Consider the following 22,547-nt stretch of genomic DNA (forward strand, 5'->3'; position numbering starts at 1 on the left):
GTACCTAGTTCCTGTCAATAATCGTGCTGCAGAGTTTTGGATCAGCTGGAGGTATAAGGACATCCTGATAATAAGGAATTACAGCAGTCAAGTCTAGAGGTTACAAATGTATGGACTAGTTCTTAAGCATCTTTTTGTGACAGGATGATTTTACTGTGATTTTACTTTACTGTGCAGGCAGGAGGAGGCTGAGACTTGTTTTATGTCCTGAGGTTACTGATAGTAGAGCACGATCATGTGTTTCTGATACCTGAAGTCTGACAACCTGATTAGTTTCATCTGGCCTGGTGGATAAATACAACAGAGTGTCATCTGCATACCACTGTATTATATCCATCCATTATGTAAGCTTATCCTTTAAAGGTAATGGGGCTGGAGCCCTGCTGACACTGGGTGAGACGAGGGGTGCACCCTGGACAGATCACCAGTCCATCACAGGACTGACATATAGAGACAAAAAACCATTCACACTCTCAGTCACACATTAACCTGCATGTCTCTGGACTGTGGGAGGAAACTGGAGAACCAGAGAGAACATGTAAACTCAGAACCTTCTTGTTGTGAGGAGACAGAGCTAACCACTGTACCACTATGTCTCCCATGTATATTATATACATATATATAGTATATATATGCATATTGTATTTAAACTGTATAAACAAACTTGAACAGTAAAGTTCATTCAACTTTTGCAGAAAACAAACAAGCAAACAGAGTGAGTGATGTTCAAAAGTTTTTATTATCATTCACTGTCCACACTCTGATGTGGGACTGCCAGGCCAGGCAGGGTCAGGGGTCAGGGGTGAAGGGTCAGGGAGTTCCTGGGTTGCTACCGGCAGTGGCAGCTCAGCCTCTGAGCATTTAGTTAGCGGCAAGGATCTGATCAACCCAACCGCGGAGCTCGGTGACTCGGGCATAGACGGCAGGAGTGGAGGTGGAGCAACGGCTGCTTCCCCAGGACACGATACCGACCAGAGTCCAGGCGTTATCCTTCTCACAGACCAGAGGACCACCAGAGTCACCCTGAAAACACAACAATCACATGAGATACAGAACAGGATGCCATATTTAAAAATAAAATGCATAAAATTGAATTTGTGACCAACAGAAATGAATGACAAATGATTCTTAGTAAGACAGGCCAGGTTTCACAGGTGAGACAGGTGAGACAAGTAAGTGGGTGGGGCTTCACCATGCAGGAAGTGGCTCCAGCTCCTCCAGCGCAGATCATCACATCGGAGATGTTGCTGCCCCAGTGTCTCTTGCACTGCTCGTTGGACAGCAGGGGCAGGGCGGCCTGCTGCAGCTTGTTGGGAGTGCTGGGAGCTGTGGGAGACAAACGGGACTCAAACACACAGGACTTCCTCTGCACCTTTCAAAGTAAAAGTCTTTCTGCTGTGCTCATTTGACAAATAATGGAGAAACATTGTCGAGTCAAGAACGTGACAGTTTACCACAGGATCCAATCAGAGCGGCTGATTTTAACCTTTTCAGTGCCAGCCATCTTAGCTCAGCGTTCGCTCCTTGTATGTGGTGGCTTTAAGAGTCGCTGCAGGTCTCTGATGTCACGTGACTTGTTTAAACTCACCATTGTAGCGCATCAGACCCCAGCCAGAGGTGACGCAGGTCATGCCGGCGGCGAAGACATCACTGGACTCGGCAAGGCAGACGGGGGACACGTTGGTGCCCAGGCGGGCGGGGGTGGCCAGCTTGATGAGGGAGATGTCGTTGTTGATGGTGCGGGGGTTCCACTGGGGGTGGGTGAAGACCTGGGATAGAGGATGGGGAGGTGTTAGTGGAGGGAGGATGGCGTGCTCTGAAAGCTGATTGGCTGATGGGTGGTTCTCACCTTGGCGGGCTTCAGCACCTGGACGTTCTCGTTGGAGCCATAGCCCTTATCGTGCTCTCCGGCAACCACGCGGTGGTAGGTTCTGACAGGAAACAGGAAACATGGCTTTAAAAGCTCAATTCACGCAAATCACAGACACAACATTTTACTCCGTTTCCTTGTCAGACACTTTAACTGGAGATGGTGACTCCTGCTTATGTTATATGGAGAAATTATTAAACAGAAACAGAGTTAATGTCCCAGGATGACAAACGCTCCAGTAAACAAGTCCAGTCTGAAAATTAAACTGTATATTCTTGAGGTGTTGAAACATTTATGTCCACAGTGGGAACCAATGGGCTCAGAGCTGAGAGTGTGTGATGTTGTGAGAGTTTTACAGTGTCGTGTTGGTTGTGTTGTGATGAACTGACCTGACGTTGCAGTGAGCGGCGGTGACCACCCAGTTCTCATTGATCAGAGATCCACCACAGAAGTGGAAGCCGTTGGATTGCTGAGAGAAAAAGAAAGTGAACTCAGTCACTGAACGACACGAGGAGAAGGAGAAGAACAACAACAAAAAGGAGGAGAAGAAGAAGATGACTCACCTGCAGAGACACCTGCCAGGGCCAGGAGTGAGGCACTGCCTCCTCACCATTGACGATGCGGGCATAGCCAGACACCTGGGGAGGGATGGCGGGGGTGCCACAGCCTGAGAGGACAACAGGTGACAGACTTTAAAGGACTATTCTGCTATTTTACTATTAACTATTTATAAAAAAAATAATCAGGCTGAAGTCACTGATGAGTCAATGAGAGTCCAACATGTTTTTGTACAGAACACTGAGACACTGAATCTGTTATCAGCAGTGAATAAATAAACATTTTTTATCTTTAATCTACAGAGAAAAACTGTTTGACTGCCTCTTGTCTCAGTGACCAGGAGCTGCTTCCCTCACCTCACTGTCTGAGGTCAAACTGAATTTAAAACTTTCTTCTTTCTTTCACCGAGAAAACTGACTCTGTGTTATAATGTGTCTATTGTTGAAGCAGCAGGTGACACTGTCTTTTATCACCTCGTCTACCCTCTGATTATCTCCAATACAATTTCCATCATTAATCAATCAGTCACTGTCTGACCTGATCTCAGTCTCAAAGCAAAGGGAAACTTAATCTTAGACCACAGAGCAACATCAGTTTTAAAACTCTTATTTAAGGAGACATTAAGTTAATAACATTTTAGCAGCAGTCTTACTATGACTAAATCTAAACTGCCAAAAAAACTGATCCTGAGTCAGTTTTCAATCAATTAAAGACTGAATGTCTTTGTGTCTCACCGTAGGCGGCGCTAACGAAGGCGAGGCAGGAGATGATCCAGAGGAAGGCCATGGTGATGATGATGATGTGCTGAGAGACCAAGCTGCTGTTTTATACCTGAACTCTGCCTGGCCTCAGCCAATTAGAGTGTCCGGCGGTTTGTCCAGCTCAGCTGTCAGCTGGTTATCAGAGCTGAGGTGACGCTGTCGTTCTCACGAGTCACACACCCCAGCCTGTGGTGCTCTGATTGGCTGAAACTTCTGATAACATGTGGATGACTGTGCCCAGAAACTGGTCAGCACACAAGTGCTTTTAATCAAACTCAACTTTATTTCAATTCTGATGAAAATCTCAGAGTTTCAACAGATTTGAAATCTATCAGGCTCTTATTTAAACTGCAAACAGAATCCTTTGTTTACACCACAAACTGTCCATATTTAATTGATTGATTGATTGATTGATTATTTGAGTGTCTTGCACCTTATGGTGTCCAGCTCATATGGACTTAAAGGACATTGAGCAGTAACCTTAATGGTTACATGACAAATTAAAACAGAACATCTGTCTCAGCTGCTAAAACTAAATTCTCTACATTCAAGAGCTGACTCAGATACCAGATCAGGTTCTTCACCTGAACCTTGTCAAACAAACATTTCCTTAAGTCAGTAAACAAAGAGAAATTAAATACACAATGAAATTCATCCTCAACAACCCAGAGATCACAAACATTGTTCTTCAGAAATGACTCTGTCTCTGCCTCAGCTGCTGGTGTTAAAGACCCAGCTCTTAACTGAGCAACAAAGACTTTTGATTCTCTGTTTAATTTGTGGCTCTGCACATTCGTCATCTTTCATTTGAATAAAGTCTCTAAGCTTTGGCTTCTCAACAGACTGATGATCTGTCCAGGGTGAACCCGGCCTCTCGCTCAATCAGCTGGGAGACCCTCAGAGGATGTTCCCACTGGTTTTCTGATCACCATTTTCCATTAAAATCATCACTGGAATCAATACTTTATGTATTTCCCTCCAAGACATCAGTGGATTATAAACTGTATTATTGTAGCTGTAGAGTTTGTCCATTTCTTGAAATATCTCAAACTTCTTTTAAAATTCATGTTTTAAAAATCCTCCTTTACTCTGATTCAACACTCAACACTTGAGAAACTTTCTGTTCACAGATCACAGGTCAACTTGTTTAATTCATCATCTTTGTTCTCTGACATTTATTTATCACAACTTTTTTAACTTGTCTCTATTTATAAAGTCACAGAATCGATCAATATTCTCAGATCTATAACAGTGAGAAAAAAAAAACGTCAGGAAAGAGAGTTTATGAGTCTACATCAGCTGTAAACCGACCATTTGTTAAACCTCAGGTGGACTGACAGAAGGTGTACTCACAGTTCAGACAGGTTCCTGGTCCTCTCAGAAATCCTCCGCAGAGTTTCTCTCGGTAAAATCCTCAGATTAAAATCCGAAAGCTGCTCAGCACAACCAACTGTCTGATCACGAAAAGTTGTAGTTGACGTTCGGCTTCTCTCCGGAACTCGGTCCACCGACCAAATCAACCTTAACCGGCCCCGAGGTTTCTTCGGGCCGCTGACTTCATGAGGTTCCCTTATTATCAACGACTGTTTCATCTGTAGGATTTTATCGGTAATCTGAACCTCCACCTGTAGACCCACATGAAGATCCAGACCCAGTCTCGGGTGTCAGACGGTTTCCTCAGACCTAAGCTCTCAGTCTGTTCCTTTACTTCCCTTATTCTCAACGGAACAGGTTCAGTGGACACAGATTTAACCTGATCTGTTTTCTCACTGGTGTATTTATATAATTAATGGAAACAGAATCAGACACGTTCATCCTCCCTCAACCACGTTGAACCAAGATGGCCGCTAAACGGAACTCATCAACAACATCCACAGATCAACCTGTCCTGATACATCCTGGAGGAATCAGAGTATATACAATTCAGGATCTGATTAATAATCTGCTTCCTCTTTTATAGACGATGAAGATTTATCAGTAATCAATAAACTCCATGCTCATTTAATCATAATCAATAATTTTCCTTTTTTTCTGAAGTGTCTCTACTCTACCCAGTAACACTGAATAGGATTCCTGTCATACATGTCTGATCAAAACAGTTATAGATTATGGATTATAGATCTCTCAGAGTGTGTCCACTGTTTCTGTCCAACACTCATCTACTGAGGGTTAAAGGTTTTCTATTGATGTTTCATTATTTCATGAGGGAGATGTCTCTTTATGTCCTTGTTCAGTTAGAGTGAAAACCTTATCTGTGTTTTATTTTCTTGTGTTTAAATCTTGGTAAATGATCAGGGACAGGAAGTGACATTCAGTCTGTGATTATTTAAAATAAAAAAATCTTTAAAATATGACTCATTTTTAAAAAATAAAATCATTTGTTTTTATCATAAATGTCCATGAATCAGGTTTCAACCTGAATTCTGTCACTGTTTCACTAAACAACTAGTCACACACATGTATATATGGTATATTTAGACAGTTAATGGAGTCAGCAGTTGTGTTAGTGTGTGTGTTAATGTGTCACATGTTGACACACTGATAACTCTGTACAGTCACCAGCTGACACAAACCAAAAACTGAACATCACAGTTAATGAAACATCAACTTTTCTGCTGAGTCAAAAAAAAAATGTTGGTTATTAAACTTAAATCAGTGATTTCAGATTAATCACTAAACTGTTTCAACGTGATCACGGTTCAACTTATGTTGCCTTCATTTCAAAATAAAAGTGCACTCAGGATCACATTACCCAACAACATCAAAGCTCTGACTGCAGTCAATGTTGGATCAGACAGGTGGATCAGGGTCAGTTTGGTGACAGGATCAAGAACCTCTGACCTTTGGTCGTTTAATAACAATAATTGTCTGATCTATATCTGATCCACACATGATCCACATCTGATGCACACCTGATCTACATCTGATCCACATCTGATCCACATCTGATCCACATCTGATCTACATCTGACCAACATATGATCCACAGACTCATGGAGTGACTCAGTGTAAACAGGGTCTTAGTTTCCTGGACTGGCTCTTGTGTTCACAAACATCTGGGAAAATCTAGATTATTAACAGCTGAGGAGCTTCCACATTCTCCTCAGTGGTTAATGATTGGTCTGTTTTTGTCAGGTGAGGGTTAATGATTGGTTGACGTATGTTTCAGGTATAAAAACAGATGGAGGTCAGTCGAGCTGAAAACCGTCATGGCCGTCTTCTGGTTCACGTGTAGTGTCACAGCCAAGGGTGACAAAACTAATCCTAGAGAAAACCTTGCAGCCGAGGGCAGCCGTTTAAACAGTGTCCAGGATGGTGCGGTGGTGACAACCCTCTGGATCACTCTCCTCACGCACACATACAGTATGTATGTATCTATGGAGCAGTGGTAAAAGGACACAAGCAGTTTCTGAGTGAGGTGGTTTTTCCTGGGGATCCTCAGGAAGTAAAGTCTCTGTTGTGCCTTCTGTATTACTTGTGTGGTATTAGCACCTCAGGTCAGGTAGTCCTTTATCTGCACCCCAGGAACCAGAAGTCAGAGACCCTCTCCACACATTCCCCACTGATGAGAATGGGCTGAATGTCTGTTTTCTTTTTCCTGAAGTCTACAATCAACTTCTTGGTTTTGGTGTTATTGACCCAGTGAAACTGTGTGATGAGGGTTTGTTTGGAGTCTTGAATATAATAAAGTCAGGTAGTGGTCAAAGGAAAAACACTGAAATCATCTTCATCATCATGTGATCACTCAGTGTGATTATTAATCATCGTGATGCTTCATTAGTTAACATCTGGGTTCTGCTGCAGTTTGATGACATCATTATGACATCACATGACTATTTTCTGATGACTGACGTTTATAATCAATAATAAATTAATATCCCATCAGGACCGACTGCAGTAACATCTGTCTGACACCAGGGGAGTGACATTCAGTTGAGTTAGAGTCAACAGAGTCCAGCAGCCAGTTAGAGTCCAGTCCTACTCTGATGATGGAGTCCAGTCCTAGTCCAGATCCTGACAGCAGAGACTGGATCCACCTGGATCCACATAGTCCTGATCCCTGACCTGGAAACACATGGGCCACAGACTGTAGTTATTCATGTTCCAGATTAAAGCTTTTACATAGAGAAACACTGATGAGCAGCTGTCAGAGTGACAGATATAACGACAGAGTCCAGCCCTGTGACCACTGTGACTCTAATAAACAACATTTCCTCAGTAAAACTAATAGAATCTGAGCAACGTCGCTTTACTGACATCACATGTTTCTGCTGCAAATTCACTTAAACATTAAAGTGTTTTCTGAGACACAAAGTAAAAACTCAGATTGATTCTACTTTGTTTTCCTTGGCGGGGTCACAGAAAACCACCGCTCCTCTGATGACATCCAGGTCACGCAGGTCAGTCCACCTGTTCTCCACTGGTCCTCTGTAAGTCCGTCACACTCCTGTTATGAGTGTCAGTCTGCTCAGCTGTCAGAGAAGTTAACTGTAATAAATCTGTGCCTCTCCATTTGTTTCCAGCTGCTTGTTAAACAGCCTCATTAGTTTTTAATCTCTCTGTAATTTAATTTGTTCCCACATCAGTTTCCTTTGTTTCAGGAAATTTGTGGAAATGAAGTAGATCGCTGCAATAAAACTGACACTGACACTAACACTGACACTCTCCTTTGTCTCGTTTGAGGAAAAACAAGGAACATTAGAGAACCTCAGGAAACATCAGATAGCACTAGAGACCACCAGGGAACATCAGGGAACATTAGAGACCATCAGGGAACATCAGGGAACATGAGGAGAACAACAGGGGGACAGGAGCTGGTTTAGAGACAAAGGGGGGTCACAGCTAACTGAGCCGATTCAGGTTTTTACTCTTTGCTGAACTTTGGCTTTTATTATGAAAACATCACGACTTTTCTTTTAGAAACTAAAACCTTCTCACAGTCCTGTGTGTGGATGAATAAAAGTTAGATCAAAATAAAGTTCAGGTTCCAGTGTGGACCTCTGGACATCGACTGTGACTATGTGGACTGGACCCAGATGTTCAACAGTCAGACTTCCAGTTTCACCTGCTGATCCAGGCTGAGCAGTCTGATCTGGAACCAGGACTGATCAATATGATCTCTACTCCTACTGCTTTAATAACACAACTCACGCACAACTAACACACACTCTCTCTCTCATAAACATGTTATTGTATCTGATGTCATAAATCATCAGAGAGGAAATGAACTCTGTCATCTGTAAACAGGTCATCTGATCACCGTCTGTTCTGATGTTACACACGTTCACTTCCTGGAGTAGCTGTAATTGGGTCAACTGAAGTAACTCTGATGCTGTGTTTTTATTGGATAAATAAAAATTCATTACAAATGTTAAAATCACATTAAACAGGATCATAATGCAGCAGCTGTTAAAACATCTGCCACTGAATTCATTTACACTGGGAACAAAATTCAGGCTCTCTGATATAAAACATAACATAACAGGTTTCGTCTCCAGTCAAACGTCTTGTTTTCCACTTCAATATAAAGCTCATACCGTGAATATTAATATTTATAGAACAGTGTAATAAAAGTTTATTATCAGAGAGCAGGAAGTTACAGACTGTTACTCACAGCTGGACAGGAACTACATAGGAACTCCTACAAAATAAAATCCTGACTGGCCAGGGCAAGGAGAGTTTATACAGAGGGGGAAAAAAACTCTGTAGAAACAACATATTAGTGATAATCAACAGTTTAAAGTTATTTCTGTAAATAAATAAATACAATTACAATTAAAAACAGACAAATGAATTACAACTGTAACCAGCTTCTCTTCTCTCTCTACATCCTGAACTTTACTCGTCACTCTGATCGTTTCTGATCAAAGTTAATCAATCGTAAAGACTAATCAATAAAAGGCTCCGGACAGATCAGAGTTTACAAACTGGACACTGGAGTCTAGGACTCTGGGACATGGGGACTCTGGACTCGGGGACTCGTGTTAGGGACTGAGTGTGTCTGTGTAACTTCAGGAGAAAATGTTCAGCTCTGTGCTTTTACTTTGACATTCTCTGACAGGAAGTAGTATTTCACGTTTTTGTTAACTTGCCGTATTTCCAACACTGTAGAGTCGGGACTCCGCTGTCGGACGTGTCTGATCTGGATCATGGACCTTGTCTCTCTGTCAGTCCGCTCCGGTCTTCTCCTCTAACCCTCCGGTTCCCCCTGCGGAGCTCCAACATGCTGCTGCCGGGAAACGACTCCTTTGGCTGGGCAGTGCTCCCGGAGTCCAACCGGTCCGAGGCGGCGCGCAGTGGCGCGGCAGCGGGCGGCGGGTCCGGGCCGGAGGCGGTGATCGTACCCGTGATGTTCGGGCTGATCTTCGTGGTGGGGGTGGTGGGGAACTCTCTGGTGATGGTGGTAATCGGGAAGGTGAAATACACGGGCGGAGGGGGAGGCGGTGCGGGAGGAGAGTGGAGGCGCTCCGGGAGCCCGACCAACATCTTCATCCTGAACCTGAGCGTGGCGGACCTCAGCTTCCTCCTCTTCTGCGTCCCCTTCCAGGCCACCATCTACTCCTTGCCGGAGTGGGTGTTCGGAGACTTCCCCTGCTGGTTCGGACACTACCTGTTCACCGTCAGCATGCTGGTCAGCATCTTCACACTGGTCGCCATGTCCGTGGACCGCTATGTCGCCGTGGTGCGCTCCAAGAAGTCTCCATGCGTCCGGAGCCGCAGGAACGCGTTGGCCGGGGTGTGCGTCATCTGGACCCTTTCTCTGGTGTGCTCGGTGCCGGTGGCCCAGCACCAGGTCCTCACCAACCACCCCACCGCCCCGAACAGCACGTTCTGCTGGGAGCAGTGGTCTGGAGCATCCAGACGCAGCTACAAGGTGACGGTGCTGGTGATCGGATACCTGCTGCCTCTGCTGCTCATCAGCTGCTGCTACACCAAGGTCAGTGCCGTGGGGTAATGTTTGACTCCCCGCTGCTGTAAAACACGCAGTCAGGACGGAACACAGGGACCAAAGGGCGCGCACAAAGTCCTGATCACCGTAAAACCTGTGCGTAAAAGGCGGCAAGCGCGCGCACCGACACAGAGGAAGTTTCAAAATAAAACTAGAATAAGAGAGAGATTAAAGTGATAGACACAACAACATCCTGACACGAGAACATAAATGTTCAAATAAAATCAGAGAGAGTTTATAGAGTTTATACAGACGTTTCCAGATGTTTTGTCTCTGATCTGTTTGAGGACGCTGCCTCCACCAGGCTTCACTGTGGGGATGGGATCAGGTGTCTGGAGTTCAGACCAGAGAATCTGGTTTGGAGCAAAGAGTCAGAATACTTCAGTAAACAAGAGTTTTTTGATTTTTGTAAAAGAAATTTAAAAACAAGTTTCCACTCTGACACTGTGAGTTATTGATTATAGATTGATGAACAAACAGATTTAACTTCACAAAGTGACTCTGAAACTTTAAATGATTTATCAAACCAACAGTTCAAAAGCCAGAAATATTCAGTAGTAACTGTAACTGTAACAGTAACTGTAACTGTCTTTTTTTTCCCCAGGTTTTGTTTCATCTTCATAAAAAAATGAAGAACATGTCAAAGAAGTCTGAGCGCTCCAAAAGAAAGGTACAGTCCTCCTCCTCCTCCTCCTTTACTTGCAGCAGCTCCTCATGTGAAAATCAGGTTCAGTGATGTAATGAAATGTCTCAAAGGTCTGAGCTGCAGGTTCAGGTTCAGGTCCAGGTTCAGGTTCAGGTTCAGGTTCAGGTTCAGGTTCAGGTTCAGGTCTAGGTCCAGGTGATGTCAGCAGAGACACCTGTTGTTCCTCAGATTCAGTCAGTCTGTGGGTCTCAGATGACCCGTCCTCTGATGCAGACTGAAGAGGTCTTCAGGTATCAGAGGGTTTCTGTCATGTCAGACACACAGTGGTTTTGTTGGTGGAGCTGTGAGAGGGTGGTGTTGGTGGTGTTGTTGTGGTGGATGTGCAACTGTGATCCTGTCAGAGCTGTGGATCAGCTGTGATCAGACTGATGAGCTGCAGCTGCTGCTGCCACACACTGACTGAACCAGCTCACTTTAACTTGGATTAACCTGGTTTAATGACTCAGTTTAACCTGGTTTAGTCTGATCTAACCTGGGTTAATGTGGTTTAACCTGGTGTGTTAATGTATCTGATGTGAAGAACAAACCTCAGAGTAAAATGAGCCAAACAGTTCAGTCTGTTTCTCTGTGTGAAGATGTCTCAGCTTTTCTTAATGAAACATTAAGTCATTATGGGATTTTCTCAGCTCTGTCTCCATGGCAACATTCAGTAAGAAACACAAGTCTCCAATAAATGTGAAGTCAAATCAATAAACCAACAAATGATCCTTGTCTCACTGCTGTTGATTCTCATGGGAAAATATTTTTGAAAAGACAAAGAAGAAAAACTATATTTGTGGAGGAAACAAAGAGAAAAGATTTGTTTTGCTTGTGTGAATCACTGAACAGATGTGATGAACAGATAAACTGAACGACATCAGATACTGATGTTTGTATTTGGGCATGGTTGGTCATTTGGAGGGGGACCAACATGCGGGTGCTGATGCAAGTGCAGTACTTCTTAAAGATCCAGGCAGGTCAGAGAAATAAAGTCTCCTCACAGAGAAAGCTGTGTGAGACTGAACATCAGAGGATCATTGATCAGAGAGAGAAGCAGTTTCCTGTCAGTGAAGGAAACAAAGGAGTCACAGACTCCATGATGTTTCTTATTGTTTGATGATCCACACAAACAGAGCCTGAGCTGAGCCAATGATCTTGTTGATTGATCACAACAATGAAGGAAACATGATGATGATGATGAAAATGAAGGCGAGTGGAGAGCAGCAGCACTTTCTGGTTGAAAAACCACCTAAAAGATCTATAAGTTTCCAAAATGATTCACTGATTCATTTCCTTTTGGTCACGTGACAGTTTAAGGTCTGAGTTATTGTTTGGGGGTGGAGGTTGGAGATGGATGGGTGAGGGTTGAGCAGCCCCCCCGGCTGGCAGCCAACAGTGAGCAGACGTCCTGCAGCAGCAGATCAGAGATCAGCGTCAGTGCAGCAGGAACAAAAGCTGCTGGGTAAATATTTAGACAGTAGGACTAAGAATAGAGGAGATTCTCTCAGAGTCTGAGGAGCAGAGATTAAACTGAACGCTTCACCCACAGCAGAGAGAGCAGCTCCAACTGCTCCACCCTCTGTGGAGACAACAACAGACTTTAACTTTAAAACACTGATTTAACATCTTCATACAAAGTTTATATTCAACAACAGAGAAACAGACAGAGAAGTCACCTGATATTCAGTTTTCTCAGAAACACTGAAGGACGTTGACAGAGACGGAGAAACTGAAACTCAAAATAAATATTTAAAGGCTGTTAATAATAAAGAGACTTTTATAAAGATCATATTAACTGATAAAATGTTTCCACTGAGGCTGAGGTTGAACCGTGAGATGTTCAGGTTACAGCTGTAAAACTTTACGACTCTGTCCTCAGAGAACAGAGTTCAGACTCCAGGACTCAGGACTCAGACCTGGAGAGACCAGAACCATCAGTCTGTAACTGAGACTCAGATAAAAACCTCTGTACTCAGAGTTTCTATAAAAACTAAATCCACTGGTTTGTTTCAGCCAAACTGAAAGATGACACCAGTTCTCTTCACTCAAACAACAGCTGAATAAACAGAAGCACAACTAATCAGTGAAACAGACAGAAGGAGTGAACTTTAACGATCGCACAGGAGGAGGTAATCAACCTAATGAGACACACATGGACGGCAGGGCAATCAAGGCTGACAGGATCAGAGCTCAACAGCATTTTTATATGATGCTAAAATCTAAACCTGAAGGTTACAGACAGAAACCTCCTGAGCTCTGTCCTCCACATCACAGTGACCTCAGCTCTGACACTGTTTGTAGATCTGAAGTGGACAGACTCTCCTCCACCTGTCGTCCTCTCTGCTTCAATTGTTTCTCCTCATCCAGGGACATTTTCAGAAAAGTTAGTTCAGCTTCAGGAATTACAGACACAAACATGATCACAGTGTCATGTTGAGTCAGAGTCTAGAATCTGTTTAAAAAGCTGCTGAATCTCTTTATAATCAGATTAAATATAGGCATGAACTTTATAAATCAGTTGTGGGTGTAAATGTAATTGGATAAAAGTTGGATGTGTTGAGTTTGGAGATGAGTCACAGTGAAGACACAGCAACAGAAGCTGCTCAGAGAATAAATCATGAAGAAACAAGATCCTCATTTATTTCCATCACAGACTGAGGACATCAGACGTTAAGCATCTTTCCTAACACTTCTCTTTCTTTTCTGTTGGACAGAACAGGTTCATTGTGACATTTAATAAAACCTGTGCTGTTTATAAAACCGGTTTCAGTTCATGTCTGTGAGCTCAATCTCCATTAAACTGCAGAAGAAGAAATGAGATTTAACTCTGAAAATAGAGACACGTGGACAGAATAAAGGGAATATAAGAGAGTTTTTTGTGTTTATCTGTGGATGATTCAGGTTTTTGTTGGAGGTTTATCGGGCGTTTGGGTGGAGGTTTACACAGTGTTTGTGAAATGTTTGGGATTTTTTGGAGGGAAGTAATTTTGAGGATTAATGAAGAGTTTGTTTGTGATGTATTTGAGAAGTTTTCACTAAGTGTTTATAAAGTACTGGGGGTATTTATGGAGTGTGTGCAGAGTATGTAGGGTGGTGTTAGGGGAGGATTTGTGGAGAATCTGGGTAGTGTTTACAGACTGAACTCACCCTGTAGCTTCAGTCTGATGGTTCCTCTCTGTTCCCCTGCAGACGGCTCAGACTGTCCTCCTGGTCGTCACTGCCTTCACCATCTGCTGGATGCCCCACCACATCATCGCCATGTGGGTGGAATTTGGCACCTTCCCCCTGAACGATGCCTCCTTTGCCTTCCGTATTGTCTCCCACTGCCTGTCCTACGGGAACTCCTGCGTCAACCCAGTCCTCTACGCCTTCCTGTCTGAGAACTTCCGTAAGGCGTGCCGCCAGGTGTTCACCTGCCGCTTCCTGCTTCCGCCTCAGCCCCAGAGCAAGGTGGTTCGTTTCCGCATGGAGAACTTCTCCACCACGCACTCCACCACCAACATATGAAACATGGGAGGGGAGGGGATCTGTATCTGAACAGGTCTGAGGCCGAGGTTGGTCACATGACAACAGAACAGCGTGTGATTGGCTGAGAACTGTATCTGCGGTCGGTCTCCTCTGGGTGTAGATGGAGAAGATGGAGGTTTGTTAATGTCAGAACTACAGGACTCTGTGGAAAACATTCATCAGCTCAGCATCATCAACATCAGCCCTGGTTTTTGAATAGTTTTAAAGTCGAGTTGATATTAATTCATTTTTTCTAATAAATCAGTTCATGAACAGTTTTATCTGAGCTTCAGCTTCAGTCTCATCAGATTATACTATTTCACACAGAGAGAGAGAAACACTGACTGTGATCCTTCAGCTGAACTTTGACGTGTGTGTGTGTGTTTAAGATATTTTCTATATTCAGGTTTGTTCTGTGTTTGCTATAAGACCAATTCTCCAACATTCAGAAAATGAAACAAACAGTCAGAGCCTCCACATCAGATCCAGGATGTGTTGCTCCTTCAGCCTCTTAAAGTCAGTCAGATCAGCCTTCACACAGAGAAGACTAAATACAACATCTGAATCCTCCTGCTGCTCTGACGGTCTAAGACCTTCTACAAACTATCAACTCTTCTTTCAGGTGTTTTTTTAAAAAAGGCACCTAATGAACAATTACAGGCTCGTATCAAAAGTAAAATTATTGAAAAGCTGTTTTCAAACATCTGAACATTACACAGCTGTTTTGATGTCTCCAGTCGGGATTTTGACCTCAGCACTGACACTGCTCTTGTTAACGACTCCAAACACAGATGCAGTCTCAGTGTTACTGTTTCTCAGTGCTGTAGTTACACAGTCAACCACAACATATTAAAAGACCCACTGGAAAACTGGCTTGAATCCTACAGGAGCTACAGACAAAAACAACATGTGGAGTTCCCCAAGGCTCCACTCTGGAGCCTCTTAAAAAACACAAATCAAGTCTTCATTAAGTACAGTACTCACAATACACACAGTACACAAAGTACTCACAGTATAGTACAGTACTTCTAGTTGAATATAACAGACTTTAGACTTTAGCATTTATGAATCGACACTCACCAGTTGTCTGTCAGGTGAACTACATCCATGAAAACAGCTGCTGGGTTTTCATCTTTCAGCAGGACCACATCAGGAGCAGGTGGTGAATTAAACTTGAACCAGATCCTGCTACAGAGAAAACACACTGTCCAGTTTAATACTGTGGAGTCATCAGAGCTCTCAGCATCAGAGGCAGCCACCTTGGTTGTTAATGAACAAATAGGAGTGCTCTGATTGGTCTGTTTCCAGGATAACTTTTTATTTTCTATTGAACTCTACATTTTGTCTTGTTGAAATGTTATAAATAAAGTTTCCTCCAGTTACAGCTGATGTTCATCCATCAGTTGTTCTCCAACACTTGACTACATTTACTTTATATTTAGTTTAAAGTTTCTCTGCTTCACGTGTTGAAATATGTTTGACAGTGACTTCAGATGGCTGAAGTCACAAGAAGTCGTCTGGATATTTTACACCAAACAGTAAAATACATTACATGACATATAAAGACTGTCTGTATGAACTGAGGTAAGATCAGGGCCAGGTTTACAGACTTTGGAGGGTCGTCAGACAAAAATAAAAATAAAATTAAAAAAAATAGATATTATTAACAAATAGCTGCTGTTCATAACTGTAAATATCAGATCATCATCCTCCCACCCCCACCCCATTTTGTGTCTCTGTGGTGGTTTTGTGTCTCTGCGGTCAGCAGTCAGAGTCTCTGGACCTGGTCCTGGGCCGCGGCTCCTCTGCCCCCCCACTGAACACAGACACCAGGTCTTTGACACTGCTGGCCGAGCGTGGTGTCTCCTCGTTCTCCTTCCTCTTTGTCCTCGTCTTCCTTGGGTTAGTGTTGAGACTCTTGGAGCGCAGTGTCGGGTACATCCTGTCCTCCCCCAACAGCAGCTGCTCCTCCCCCCCTCTGTTACCCTGGTTACTGTCCGATGTCTCACCCCCCTGCTCCCTGTCAGACACCCTGGGCTCCTCCACCCCCTGGGTGGTGTCGTCCCCTCCGTCCCTGTCCACCATCACTGTGGGTGTCGTGGTGGGGGTCAGATCCTGATGGGAGGAGCTGTAGATGATGCTGCTGATGGACTTCCTGTGGGAGGAGGGGGAGCCGCTGAGGGTGGAGGAGGATAAATACTGCGTGACCTTTGACCTCTCCAGAGGGAAGGATGCTGCTGCCTCCAGACGGCTTTTCTCAGCTGGTTTCTCCACATCGGCGTCTGTCAGGTCAGCCTGAGGCAGAGGGACACAGGTCTGGGGGGGTTTGAGTACGGGATCACAGGGGGAGATCAGGATGTCCACGTTGGAGAGGGACTGAGCCCTCTCCCTGTGTCCCCTCACCTCCAGAGTCGGACCAAACTCCTTCACCTCACCTGGAGACAGGAAACAGGAAATCAAACTGAAAATACTGTGAATATTCAAATCTTCATCTGAGAGCTGCCTCTGACTCCATTGATAATTTTAGTCTGGGTCGTTTCTCTGTTACAGCTTTAAACTGGTTTTATTTTTCTATGGCTAACAGACATTTGAGTCAAATAAGACAGACTGAGGAGGACAGCAGTCACATGCCCCCCTCAGTCCTCAGGGTTTCTGAGTCCCTCAGGGTTCAGGTCTTGGACCAGTCTTCTCTCTGTACGTTCTCCCTCTGGGTCGACTGTACACATCTGTTTCTTCCTGAATTAACTGATGAACCTCCATGATTACTGGATGTCTTTTTATTTCCTCCTCTTGAACCCTGATAAACCTTAAAGTTGGATCAGCTGATTGGTCCATTTCACTCTGACATCAAATCTATCCAAATGACTTTTAACCACCAGGTCACTGAGCTCGTCCTGTTCCCTTCATTTAAGGAAAATCACTAAAATCAGGTGATAATGACGCCATTTTATCTCCATTAATTCACATTTTCTTGATTATTATAATTCCCTCTGAGTGTCTCAGTCATTACAGCTTCAATCTGTTGGTCTATAAACTGGAACCTCAGTCCCACGTTCCCCCGTTCTTTCATCCCCTCCACTGGCCCCCATCACATCTCTGATCTCCTTGTTTGTCCCCCACTCCAGCTACCGACAAAATTTTGTATTATAATGTATTCTCACTTCATTTGTTCATTCATTTATATTCTCTCTGTGTGTGAGGCACTTTGTAACTGTGTGTTGTATAAATAAAGCTTTACTCTGTAAACTGCAGATATCCACTGTCTTTGTCTCTGTGTTGATATAAACTGTAAATACTGACAGGCTCCATGATGCAGACTCGTTCTTACAGTCCTGTGAGTATCTTCAGAACCAGAACTGTTTCAGTCCTTTATGAGGGTTTTTCTGAAACCTCAGAGAGTCTTTGAACATCTGGATAAAACAGATGTTTCCTGATCCATTGTCAGCAGCAGGAGAACACATGTAGAAAAGAGGAGGAAGCTTTGTGCTCAGCATCAGCTGCAGGACTGGTGCTGAATAAACAATCAAAATGATCAGTTGTATTTATCAGTTATATGATGTTCTCTCCATTATTTTCTGTTATAGGTGGTTGTGGTTTTCTTGTGTTTGATCCAGCTGCTGTTGTTGGATCAGGAAACAGCTGTTCAACATGTTGCAAGAGACACAATCACTGTTTCAGCTCTGGCCCTGTCCCATGCTCTGAAGTGTGATATGCTGAGGTCCAACCTGTTGTGTTTCCTCCTCGTCTCTCTGGACTCAGCTGGGCCTTCTTGTCGGTTCCCTCTGTGTCTCCCGTCACAGAGACCCGGTCGTCGTGATCCAGCTGGTACCGGTACAGACTGTAGCCGTCGGCGCTGTTGACGCTGCCGTGTCGCAGCAGAGCAGCCGGCTCACAGACGGACGACCCTCTGGAGCGTGTCCGGATAAGCTCGGCCCGGTCGATGCCCGCCAGCTTCTCCAGAGCGTTCATCATCCGGCCGGAGAACTCCTCCAGCTGAGCCAGGCGGAGGTCCACCGTCTGCAGGGATGCCTTCATAGAGTGCTCCCTCTCATTCACCTCCTCCAGACGCATGAACATGTTCTCCACCCTGAACAACCACAGCAGAGGGAAACCGGTCACACATGGACGGAGGAGAGAGGTGGTGCTGGTGATCAACATGTTGATAAGACTCAGAGATTATGGTTCTTTGAAGAGGACTGGATCTCATGGCTCCGGTCCTCTCTGAGAACAGTCAAAGCTGGATCTTTACTTAGTCTAGTTTTTTAGTGGGTGAAGATGTTTATCAGTGAGATAAACAGTAGAATAATAATAAGGTCAGGTTTAGATCAGATTCAAACCTAGACATCCCACCTATATAAGTGTATTTCACACTTATATAGGTGGGATGTCTTTCTCTGTTCTAGTCTAAATGCTGCTTTAACTGACACAGCCCAGCGTCTGATAAACTGCATGTGAGGTGTTTGTAAATTACAGCCATTAATCTGAGTTACACTCTCTGAGTCTCTGTACATCGGTCTCTCATCAGTCTGTTCGAAAAAACCATGAACGTCACACCACAAACTCCTCACACTCATTTCTGACTAAATCTAATTTTTTTAAATAAATATTTTTTTGCTTCCTAACCTGCACATTTCATTAAACCTTCACCAACCCTGTTAAACAACATATTTAATGACAACTTGATATTAAAAGTCACAAGATAGACTAAAGAAAAAACTTCAACTGAAAACTTCAGTGTGAGTTTCCTCTGATGACAATGTCTCAGTGTCTGTTTTCACTGTCTCAGGATAAGACCTCCTGTTTGTATTAAATCAGACAGTGTAGATGCTGCAGGCTGTTGAGTCGGTGTGTTCCTATAAAGGTAAAGAGAAACAGAAGAGTGTGAATATGCCGACCTCTCAGATGTGACTCTGATCCTTTCGTTGTTGGATGACTGTTTCTCGTCGTCTTTCTCTCTGAAATATTCCTCCACACACTGCTCCTCAAACTCATGGAGACTCTTCAGCTCATCTGCAGTCAGCACCAGCTCTGAGGAATCAAACACATTTAAACTCATCAGTTAAACTCCTGCAGAGTCTCCACGTCTGAGGAAACAAACATCATGTGAATCCTCTGAGTCTGGATTTTACGGAGTCGTCTCTCGCGGTCATCGTGATCCCCCTCCGGCCTCCGCCTGCAGTGGCAGCACAGCCTCTTCAGAACGATGTAGATGTGGGGGAAGACGATGAGGGGAGGCGGCAGGATGGGCCGGTCATGGAACGTCATGATCAGCTGATACCGCTGGAACTTCCACACCTGGTTGGAGATGGACTTCACCTCGAAGAAGGTGTTGCTGTAGAGAGGAAGAGGAGGAGCTAGGATTTCACTAAAAGATCCAAAACACTTTTGTTGAAAAGCTTCTGTCTCTAATATTATCTTCAAAAATGAGTTTAAATTCTGCTGAGAGGGTCCATACCCATGTTGTTGTGCGGCTATATTAAATACAGATATAATGACATGAATATGAGATGAACGTCTGGTGTTTGTGCTGCAGTAACTGATCTGAGGCCTGTCTGTGTTCAGAGCACTGACTTGAAGACGGCGATGAGCAGGTTGACCAGCAGGATGTTGGCCACCAGCAGGTAACAGGCCATGATGGCTGGAGTGAGCCAGGCTCCGGGGATACAGGGAGGAAGCTTTTTTCCGTCTTCATCGTACATGTTGTCTCCACACGGAGCTGAGACATAAACACAGGTACATTCAGGACAGATTTAACTCATTAATGACAGACAGCTGTCTAATGTAAACCCTGATGTAATATCAATCCTGTCCAATTCATGATGAAGGTTTTTACAAATAAATGACTCAACAAATAAATAATCAGTTAACAGTGGATTTCAGATTACGATGAGATGAACCAGCAGAGATGGTCTGTATATTCCTGAAACAGCCTCTACATGTGTTTAAATTTTGTAGTGATCTCTCTACATGTGTCTGAATAATGAGCTGCCACAGGTTCAGCGAGTGTGAGACACTTACGGTTGATTTCCATGGCATAAACTGTCAAAGAGTTGGAGACAAACAGAGAACAGACAGAAAATGATCAACAACAGAGAAGAAACAACAATGTGAATATCAGCAGTCAGCGAGGAGGAAAAAGAAGATTTAATCCACTCAAACAGAGTTTTCAGTAACAAAGAGGACAAAAGTGATGAGACGGACGGGGAGAAAAATAATCAACTTCTGAGGAAGAGAGACAAAACGCTTCATTTTAGTCTGTAATTATTAAAGTAAAGAACGTTATCTGACAATAATTAGAGGGAGATTAAAGGGAGATTTACTCTGTAATTAACTGGATAAGTTACACAAGTCAAAATAATAAAGTTTCCAATGAAAAAAATAAAGTTTAATGAGAAAAACTGAGGATTTTAGGATGAATCATATTTTTACATTGTCCAGAGTTTTTATATTAATTTTGTTATAAGGGTGAGGATAGAGGGTGAGGACAGTGGGTAAAAACAAAGGGTGAAGACAAAGGGTGAGGACAGAGGGTGAGGACAATGGGTAAAAACAAAGGGTGAAGACAAACGGTGAGGACAGAGGGTGAGGACTAACGGGGGACTGACTGTGAGTCTTACTATGAACTCTAGTCTTACGGTCTATGGAGTCTGCAAACACCTCTCCGTAGATCATCCAGTATGGCATGTAGAAGATGTTTCGGGCCAGACGCCATGTTGGCTCCTCATCCGGGTGGAGGATGGCCTGTCGAGCTACGCCGAAACTCATTAGCACCACCAGCATGATGACGACGAAGTACAGCATGTCGATCATCTGTCAGATGCAGAAATGTCACTTTGAAGCTAATCTTTACTTTGCTTATCCAAAGTGATTTTTACTTAAACTGTTTTAACAACACAATTTAAATAAAGGTTGTTATGATATTTTTTCAAACTTCAGTTCTCTCTCCAGGTGCTGCTGACAGTATTTACAGAGACACTAAGAACATCATTTATCCTGTGGTTTTCCACAGTCTGGTTTTCCTGATCCGAACCTACATTTACAAACCAGCAAGAACCAGCAAAAACCTGTAGGAACCAGTGGGAACCAAAAGGAACACAAGGGAACCAACAGGAACCTGCAGGACCCAGTAGGAACCAGTAGGAACCTGCAGGACCCAGTAGGAACCAGAAGGAACCAACAGGAATCTGTAGAAACCTGTAGAAACCTGTAGGAACCAGTAGGAACCAACAGGAACCATCAGGAACCAGTGGGAACCAAAAGGAATACAAGGAACCAACAGGAACCATCAGGAACCAGTGGGAACCAAAAGGACCCCAAAGGAACCAGCAGGAACCATCAGGAGCAATCAGGAGCCAAAAGAACCCCAAAGGAACCAGCAGGAACCATCAGGAACCAGTGGGAACCAGTTGGAACCAACAATGTGGTATTGGTGTTTTTACTTGAGTTAAATATCCAAGTACTTGTTCATCCTGTGTTCACTCATCTGTGACATCACCACAGGAAGTCGTACCATCTTGCCGATCATCATGACGTAAGGTCCCAGGTACTTGTTGACGCCGAAGATGTCGAGGACTCGGATGTACCAGAAGATGATGTCGACGCAGTAGATGACACGTCCGTAGCCCATGTAGGGCTCGTTCTGCAGGCGCAGCAGCAAACCCAGCAGGAAGACGGAGATGGCCACCAGGTCAGTGATGTTCCAGTAATCCTCCAACCACACATTAATCTTTTGCTTCAGCTTCCCCGGCTCTGACATCAGGATCTGATGGCCGCAGAGAGCACAGGTTAAGATCACTACCATCATCAGGATTGAACTGTGGTCCTTCTCACTGAGGACAGAACACACAGATCCAGGTCTGTCTCGAGATCAGGTTCTCCAGGTGTTTACCTGTCTGACTTTCTCCAGTCCCAGAGTGATGATGTAAGAGATGACGATCCACTCCTGCAGAGATGGCCATCGCTCCATCTTCACCAGGATGATGTAGTTATACAACATCAGGTAAACCAGGTAGGAGATCTGACAGACACAGACAGGTGGTTAATACCTGTATCTTCATGTTCAGGTCACATGATGCAGAACTGATAACTTCCTCTGTGTGTGTGCTGTATGTATTGCAAAGTTCATATAATCAGTACTATAGTAATATTGGCTGATACTACAGTACAAAATAAAGAGAGTACTTGCCGTGTTGAACCAGAACTTGGTGAAGGGGGCGT

The 22,547-nt window shown here is 43.9% G+C and overlaps 4 protein-coding genes across 4 annotated transcripts; 1 reads left to right on the plus strand and 3 right to left on the minus strand.

Annotated features, from left to right (window-relative positions):
• Positions 1–720: 720 nt before the first annotated feature.
• Positions 721–3,318, minus strand: LOC108894207 (chymotrypsin B). Its single transcript, XM_018692782.2, has 7 exons — positions 3,163–3,318; positions 2,434–2,537; positions 2,260–2,339; positions 1,850–1,931; positions 1,589–1,769; positions 1,193–1,326; positions 721–1,023 (listed from the first exon to the last, which is right to left on the minus strand). Exons 1-7 carry the CDS (start codon positions 3,212–3,214, stop codon positions 862–864), a joined length of 795 nt encoding a protein of 264 aa, XP_018548298.1. The 5' UTR covers positions 3,215–3,318; the 3' UTR covers positions 721–861.
• Positions 3,319–9,096: 5,778 nt separating this feature from the next.
• Positions 9,097–16,046, plus strand: galr1b (galanin receptor 1b). The gene is made up of 3 exons (XM_018692781.2): positions 9,097–10,126; positions 10,743–10,808; positions 14,013–16,046. The coding sequence occupies exons 1-3, from the start codon at positions 9,413–9,415 to the stop codon at positions 14,328–14,330; spliced, it is 1,098 nt and encodes a 365-aa protein (XP_018548297.1). The 5' UTR covers positions 9,097–9,412; the 3' UTR covers positions 14,331–16,046.
• A 26-nt stretch (positions 16,047–16,072) lies between these two features.
• Positions 16,073–20,091, minus strand: LOC127143298 (transient receptor potential cation channel subfamily M member 1). Its single transcript, XM_051075874.1, has 5 exons — positions 19,902–20,091; positions 19,460–19,662; positions 19,226–19,358; positions 18,056–18,417; positions 16,073–16,765 (listed from the first exon to the last, which is right to left on the minus strand). Exons 1-5 carry the CDS (start codon positions 20,027–20,029, stop codon positions 16,092–16,094), a joined length of 1,500 nt encoding a protein of 499 aa, XP_050931831.1. The 5' UTR covers positions 20,030–20,091; the 3' UTR covers positions 16,073–16,091.
• A 518-nt stretch (positions 20,092–20,609) lies between these two features.
• LOC127143633 (transient receptor potential cation channel subfamily M member 1-like) lies at positions 20,610–22,390 on the minus strand. The gene is made up of 4 exons (XM_051078311.1): positions 22,219–22,390; positions 21,841–22,092; positions 20,899–21,140; positions 20,610–20,613 (listed from the first exon to the last, which is right to left on the minus strand). Exons 1-4 carry the CDS (start codon positions 22,324–22,326, stop codon positions 20,610–20,612), a joined length of 606 nt encoding a protein of 201 aa, XP_050934268.1. The 5' UTR covers positions 22,327–22,390.
• Positions 22,391–22,547: the final 157 nt, after the last annotated feature.

Source organism: Lates calcarifer, linkage group LG2 (genome assembly GCF_001640805.2).
Source record: "Lates calcarifer isolate ASB-BC8 linkage group LG2, TLL_Latcal_v3, whole genome shotgun sequence".
Taxonomy (NCBI): Eukaryota; Metazoa; Chordata; class Actinopteri; family Centropomidae; genus Lates; species Lates calcarifer.

What these genes read in the sequence shown, in the direction of transcription:
- galr1b (XM_018692781.2), top strand. Translation starts at nt 9,413, where the DNA reads ATGCTGCTGCCGGGAAACGACTCCTTTGGCTGGGCAGTGCTCCCGGAG. An exon ending in TCAGCTGCTGCTACACCAAG is followed by an intron (nt 10,127 to 10,742) that starts GTCAGTGCCGTG and finishes TTTTTTCCCCAG; the next exon opens with GTTTTGTTTCATCTTCATAA. An exon ending in CTGAGCGCTCCAAAAGAAAG is followed by an intron (nt 10,809 to 14,012) that starts GTACAGTCCTCC and finishes GTTCCCCTGCAG; the next exon opens with ACGGCTCAGACTGTCCTCCT.
- LOC127143633 (XM_051078311.1), bottom strand. Translation starts at nt 22,326, where the DNA reads ATGTTGTATAACTACATCATCCTGGTGAAGATGGAGCGATGGCCATCT. An exon ending in GACTGGAGAAAGTCAGACAG is followed by an intron (nt 22,093 to 22,218) that starts GTAAACACCTGG and finishes TGCGGCCATCAG; the next exon opens with ATCCTGATGTCAGAGCCGGG. An exon ending in TCATGATGATCGGCAAGATG is followed by an intron (nt 21,141 to 21,840) that starts GTACGACTTCCT and finishes TGCATCTGACAG; the next exon opens with ATGATCGACATGCTGTACTT.
- LOC127143298 (XM_051075874.1), bottom strand. Translation starts at nt 20,029, where the DNA reads ATGTACGATGAAGACGGAAAAAAGCTTCCTCCCTGTATCCCCGGAGCC. An exon ending in CTGCTCATCGCCGTCTTCAA is followed by an intron (nt 19,663 to 19,901) that starts GTCAGTGCTCTG and finishes TCCTCTCTACAG; the next exon opens with CAACACCTTCTTCGAGGTGA. An exon ending in TGACCGCGAGAGACGACTCC is followed by an intron (nt 19,359 to 19,459) that starts GTAAAATCCAGA and finishes TTGATTCCTCAG; the next exon opens with AGCTGGTGCTGACTGCAGAT.
- LOC108894207 (XM_018692782.2), bottom strand. Translation starts at nt 3,214, where the DNA reads ATGGCCTTCCTCTGGATCATCTCCTGCCTCGCCTTCGTTAGCGCCGCC. An exon ending in CTTCGTTAGCGCCGCCTACG is followed by an intron (nt 2,538 to 3,162) that starts GTGAGACACAAA and finishes TTGTCCTCTCAG; the next exon opens with GCTGTGGCACCCCCGCCATC. An exon ending in GGGTCTGATGCGCTACAATG is followed by an intron (nt 1,327 to 1,588) that starts GTGAGTTTAAAC and finishes TGTCTCCCACAG; the next exon opens with CTCCCAGCACTCCCAACAAG.